Genomic DNA, 6,427 nt, shown 5'->3' with positions numbered 1-6,427 from the left:
ACGGTGTGACAAAGCGGACACACAAGGACTTGTTTAGCCGCTGATAATCACATTAGCAAGTACAAGCAGTATTCATTTACTGCTCGCTACTCCACTGGTACCTCAGGCTATGTTTCTAGCAGACCTTTTACGCTACGTTAAAAATCAAACAAAGATGTCTTCTCTGCTAAGATGCTTGCTGACTTGTGTCGGCATCACATGACTTTTCAAATACACTCTGTGTAATATTCTAATATTCTAATATATACTATGACCAATTCACAACTCACCATCCTGAACACTTCAATATGACTCTATGCAGTACATCCATCATATTTGTATACCAGTGAAAAACCAGGGCAAAACTATTGTATTTATGTATACATCAGCAAACTGAAATCTAACATACAAAAAAATAGCAAGAAGTAATCATTGCTGGGCTGCACGGCGATCTAGTGGTTAGCACGCAGATCTCGTATCACGTATATACTGTATATACGTATATGTACATACTAAGCATGTCACAAGACACAGAAGAGACAAGATGAGACACCAGATTTTAACACAACCTTTATGAAAAGTACAAATATCATTTCCACTAGGTTACACTCTTCTACATGCTGTGTGTATGCCACCAGCCCCGCCTCCACTCACCCAGACAAAGGGACTGTATGACTGACAAAATGGCTCACCCCGTTCATGCCCTTGTTCTATGGATCCAAGGTGCTGAAGGCAATGCACAGAGTGAACCGTCTTCCTGCCCGACACATATGCACATGGCAATACATTGATGCTCCACTTCACTCTCACTGATTGTAGGATTCATTTATTTATTATTTTATCATAACCCCAGGCTGTGTCCCCACCATACAGCTTTTATTATGTAATACAAATCTTGACACAGAGTGAAGGAAAGCAAGAGAGAGGAGGAGAGAGAGAAAGAGAGAGAGAAAGAGGCATGAGGATTGGAGGAATGAAGTCTAGTCGTGGAACTTAATGACTCCTTCAAAGCCGTTGTAGGTGAAAGGTTCCAGGAGAGGACTGCAGGACTCTTTGGCCACGCAAGCCATCCTGTTGTTCTCACAGCTTTCCTCAGCACCTGACTTGATGTACACCCCGTCCGCCGAGTGAATTGAAGGATCCTGGTCAAAGTAGTTATGGGGGCGCAGCAGAACCCCGCCCCCGTTCCCTACAGTCACGGTATTGGGGATGTCCTCGGCATGAGGAATGTGGAGGAATCCGGTGGTGACCCAAGCAACCAGATCCTGGAAATACACAAACGGTCACCTCCAAAACCTTGATTTTGGTGTTGCCAGGTGTACTTTTCACATTCACCTCATTCTCAATGCTCTCGTTGTCTTGGATGTACGAGCTGAAGTCAACCGCTGCCTTCCACATGTTGTTCTGATTATACAAACTGCTGCTGGTCTGCTCCAAATCCTTGTGCTTAGTGATGGCGACCTTATACCTGAACACCAAACACAATGAAAAAGTGGTATACTATAGTAGTACATAACAGTGGTCTACTATAGTGGTAATGTACAGCGGTGTAGTATAGTGGTACATAACAGTGGTCTACTATAGTGGTACAGTAAAGTGGTGTAATATAGTGGTACAGTACAGTGGTGTAGTATAGTGGTACATAACAGTGGTCAACTATTGTGGTACAGTACAGGGGTGTACTATAGCGGTACTGTACAGTGGTGTAGTATGGCGGTACAGTAAAGTGGTGTACTATAGTGGTACAGTAAAGTGGTGTACTATAGTGGTACAGTAAAGTGGTGTACTATAGTGGTGCAGTACAGTGGTGTAGTATAGTGTCACATAACAGTGGTCTACTATAGTGGTACAGTACAGTGGTGTACTGTAGTGGTACAGTACAGTGGTGTAGTATGGCAGTACAGTACAGTGGTGTAGTATGGTGGTACAGTACAGTGGTGTAATATATTGGTACAGTACAGTGATCTACTATAGTGGTACAGTACAGTGATCTACTATAGTGGTACAGTAAAGTGGTGTAGTATAGCGGTACAGTACAGTGGTCTACTATAGTGGTACAGTGGTCTACTATAGTGGTATAGTACAGTGGTGTAGTATAGCGGCACAGTACAGTGGTGTAGTATAGCGGTACAGTACAGTGGTGTAGTATAGCGGTACAGTACAGTGGTGTAGTATGGCTGTACAGTGCAGTGGTCTACTATAGTGGTACAGTACAGTGGTGTAGTATGGTGGTACAGTACAGTGATGTAGTATAGCGGTACAGTACAGTGGTGTAGTATGGCGGTACAGTGCAGTGGTCTACTATAGTGGTATTGTACAGTGGTCTACTATAGTGGTACAATACAGTGGTCTACTACAGTGGTACAGTACTATAGTGGTACAGTACAGTGGTGTAGGATGGCGGTACAGTACACTAGTGTAATATAGTGGTACAGTACAGTGGTGTAATATCGTGGTACAGTACAGTGATCTACTATAGTGGTAAAAATCCACCTAGCTGATGCAGAACAAGGCAAAAGGAATGTCCACCATGGTTGTGTGTAACATAGGTGGTTTCGTAGGTAGGCTTTACTTTGGCCCTACCTGGCCCAGGACATGGCTCTTTCTTCTGTTTGGCTCTCAGGGAGGTGGTCTCCAGTGAAGCTGAGTACTTGGAGTCTGTAAGAACGCTGATGGCCCCAGGCATTGGTTTTGTTACTGGCTATGTGGAGGTAGCGAGGAGTTTTGGCATCATGACGCAGAGCTGCCTCCTGTAGGGATGACAGGATAACTTCATTAACGTCACCTTGTTTTCATGTTTCCACCTCCAAGGCACTAAAAGCGCTTCGTTAGAACATGAGGATCGAACCCACAACCGTCAGGTTGGGAGGCAAACACTCTACGACCTGAGCCATGCCTTCAATTTCAAGTGCTTGAAGATCAAGCTTACCTGTTCTGATTTCAATTGCTTCTCCACCAGTTGAGGAACCATGGCGTAGCGCCCTGGCAGCCATGGTACCGTCACGTTCACAAACTCCATGTCTTTGGTCTGGAACACGTTTTTCACTCCTGCAGTCAAATAACAGCAAATACATATACATGCTGTATAATACATGGATAGTTTGCACTCCAGAGACATTGAAAGCATAAGATGAATAAACACTGAAACAAATCCACTACTTCTGATAGTACCACAATTTCTATAGTATGGAGTAGTATTTGTGGTACAGAGCCACTATGTGATGGTACCACTGTTTGTAGTAGAATTTGCAGGAGTGGTGTTGTCTGTAGACGTAGGTATGAATATGAATGTGAGAAGCTGTCACAAGCCACGGTGACTGTGATGGCCTCATGAAGAGCAGAAGAAGAAGTTTCGGGCCCCTTGGTGACTATGAGGCTTCATAAGTGTAGCATTATAGAGTGTGCATGGAACGTCTTGCCTGCATGCAAATGACAAGCTCACCCATGTCTGGAGTTGCTAATAGCCTTTTCCACCACAATCGCTAGCTTTTTTTTTTTAACATGGCTTGTCCTGCAAAAATTTCCACTCCTGATGTTGTGTGAAGATTGTCTGCACGCAATAAAAGCACTCTTTGACTTCATACACTGTAAGTCTCCGACCAATATAAAAAGGGCTCAACCATATTAAGGGCTCAAGCCAAAATCAGTATGGGGATCAAAAAGATCCGCTGTGGCGACTCCGGAATCAGGAAAAAGATAAAAGAAACAACAGTTTTGGAAATCCAAAGAAATCCAAATGGAATAGGTGCAGATTCTGGAAGATGTAGAAAGCTTTCTGTGCAAGTTATGGTGTGTAGCTCCTCTACAGAAGTCCACAACTCAATACAAAATGACCATGATGTCAATTCATGTTTCTAACCAAGTTTAGTATAGGCGATGAAGCAGTAAAAAGACGATGCTATGAGTACTTTTTATGCTCTTGAGTGTTTTTCTACTCTGCTTTTGCTGCTGGAAACCTGGAATTTCCCCTTGTCGGACTATATCTTATCTTGGACAAATCTTCTGACCTGACCTTTTTCATTTTGAAAGCACCAGCAAGTCTGTGTTTGTACATGACCTGCCTTTTGGGAAGAACAAAAGGAATGTTCTCCTCACCCAACACGTCCAGATCCACCTTGAAGTTGATGAAGTGGGTGTGGATGTTCCCCAGTACCTTTTCCGCCACCTGGTGGCCGTGTTTCAGACTTCCATCCACCAAATAGGAAGACGAGATGTATCCTGTGGCGTGCACCTTTGCTTCTACTGATCCACTTTGGTAGAAGATGAAATCCCACATGTAGTCGTAGTTCCCGATTGCCGTGATGGTCCTCAACACCAGGGCGCTGTTGACCATGCCGCCATAACCGTTACTGAAAAAGTCGGAGAAGTGCCTGCGTAGCGGCTGACCAAAGTTGTGCTCAAAGATGCAGATGGAATTCTTAAACCTCACGGGTTTGGGGACATCGATGTAGCGGTACATGGTCACATAAGTGGCTTGGTGAGGGCAATCTATGCCACGGACCAGTTCATGTGCAAAGCGCCCGATTCCGATACTGGAGTCCAAAAACTTGGTGAGGATCATCCCAGGTGTCACTGACCCGTACACGGACATGGCTTCTTGCACGCTCAGCTCGTACACAATTCTCTCTCCCTTAAAGCGCACGTCAAAGACCCTCATACCAGTGAGGGTACTCAGTCCGAAAGCAAAGCTCCAGTCCAGGTAGAGGACGTGGTTGCCGCTGACGCTGAAGCGTTTCCCTTCTGCGTAAAACTGCATGGGGCTGAGCTGCAGAGGTTTGTTCTTGGGTATCAGAGAGTCATACTCGGTAGCTTCCTTGTAAACGATTCTTTTCACAGAACCTGCCGCGTATTTCTGCTTGAGTTCTTCCACGGTGTCAAAGTACTGGCCGTTGTACAGAAGCTTCTCTACCGTCCAGTAGGAGGCATTTAAGCTCTCGTGATTGATGAGCATCTCCAAACCAACCGGGTGGATGTACATGCCGCTGAAGTTCCTGAACAAAGACACCCATGTTTTTCTGTCTCCGGATTGGATTCCGCGGGGCATTTGCTCGAAGGGGTTGAGTGTTTTGTTGCCGAAGCTCTCCTTAATGATGTCCCCCATCTTTGAGAGCTGATCTTTCAAAAACTTTGTCAGAAAGTGATATTCCCCAACGGTTACAGTACGCGCGGTGATGGGGAGCTCAGTCTTGTACTTCATCTTGGTAACGTCCTTGTGGTACGTGGGCTTAGGCAGAGGCCCCACCACATACTCCTTAATGTGGCCCTTGGATCCGTAGAAAACCACTACGGTGGCTTCACGCACCGGCTCAGGACCCAACCCGTCCAAGTAGGCCAACACATCGGCTTTCCTGGGCATAGACAGCTCGATTAAGAACAGGAAGTTGTCAGACGGCTTGGTGAGCTGCCTGGTCCTGATGCCCAAGTCCTTCTGCTGGACCATGTACTGCTGGACCTGTAGGTACTCCTCACTAGTCAAATCAGCAAACACGCGGCTGCGCTCATCATGTTTGCCTTTGAGAGGATGAACACGCTGAGTGGAACACGCAGGCACCCTGCTGGAGATCATGCCAATCAAAATCATGTTGACCAAAACCGAGACCAGGACCAAGACAAGAAGCGTCCATTTCACCAGCGAGTTCATCTTGTACTTCTGTCCTCATGCGCAGTCAGCGTCTAATGGTGGGAAGATGCGAAGAATGTAAGTGTTCTGGGATGCCCCACCCGCCACCCCCCACACACACTTCCTCCTGGCTTGGAAAGGATTGCCAGAACCAGACCCACATCTCAGTGGACTCTTACTCCCTGATGAATCAGCCTAAAAATGCTAACTACGTCAAGAATGGTTGCACAACACCACAGAAAGGCTGACCATTAGAAGAATTCTCTCCCAGACTTCTGGTTCTTGTACATGTGGGAGCATGTGGGAGCATGTGGGAGCATCCCACTATCAGGCCCCCTCCACACATGGCCAGATGTGCACCCCAAACAACCCCCCAACACACACACACACACAAGCACTTGTGTAAAAAAGTAAAACCATACACCCTAAAGAGGGTACACACACACACACAGAAGTATTTGGAGATGTTTATCTACACTAATGGAAGCCAACAATACACCCAACAGCACAGCACACACACACACACAGATGGACTTGTGTTTGAAACCAAGCTTTGTAAATGGCTGTACACAGAATTAAGTTGTTTGTTTGTCCTTTCCACGCCTGCATTCTAGTTATTTAGTGGAAGAAACAAACTTTTATGAAACCTGGTTCTAGTTCAATGCTGACGTCATATAAGAAGAGACAAAACAAGGACAACGTTTGATTTTTTTACATTTATTACATTTGCTTAATAGTCAGCTAAAAGAACACAACTTGTTGTGAAAAACAAATGTAGGCTACACTGTACATTGTTACGCTAGATTGTTACATTCTGCTTTGCAAAAA

At 45.4% G+C, this 6,427-nt stretch overlaps 1 protein-coding gene across 1 annotated transcript; it reads right to left on the bottom strand.

The window, feature by feature from the left end:
• Positions 1–590: 590 nt before the first annotated feature.
• Positions 591–5,677, bottom strand: aoc2 (amine oxidase copper containing 2). Its single transcript, XM_058049422.2, has 5 exons — positions 4,075–5,677; positions 2,909–3,027; positions 2,563–2,729; positions 1,315–1,447; positions 591–1,244 (listed from the first exon to the last, which is right to left on the bottom strand). Exons 1-5 carry the CDS (start codon positions 5,618–5,620, stop codon positions 960–962), a joined length of 2,250 nt encoding a protein of 749 aa, XP_057905405.2. The 5' UTR covers positions 5,621–5,677; the 3' UTR covers positions 591–959.
• Positions 5,678–6,427: the final 750 nt, after the last annotated feature.

The sequence above is a fragment of the Doryrhamphus excisus genome, linkage group LG16 (genome assembly GCF_037039965.1).
Source record: "Doryrhamphus excisus strain RoL-2023G ecotype Guam linkage group LG16, RoL_Dexc_Guam_v1.1, whole genome shotgun sequence".
NCBI lineage: Eukaryota > Metazoa > Chordata > Actinopteri > Syngnathiformes > Syngnathidae > Doryrhamphus > Doryrhamphus excisus.
Note: the sequence above shows the minus strand (reverse complement) of the source record. Positions and strands in the feature narration are given on the sequence as shown.

Bases quoted from the DNA above. Each gene is read 5' to 3' on its own strand.
- aoc2 (XM_058049422.2), bottom strand. From the start codon at position 5,620: ATGAACTCGCTGGTGAAATGGACGCTTCTTGTCTTGGTCCTGGTCTCG. The intron at 3,028-4,074 runs GTGAGGAGAACA...ATTTGACTGCAG, and splicing joins GGTGGATCTGGACGTGTTGG to GAGTGAAAAACGTGTTCCAG. The intron at 1,448-2,562 runs GTAGGGCCAAAG...TTTGGTGTTCAG, and splicing joins AGAGCCATGTCCTGGGCCAG to GTATAAGGTCGCCATCACTA.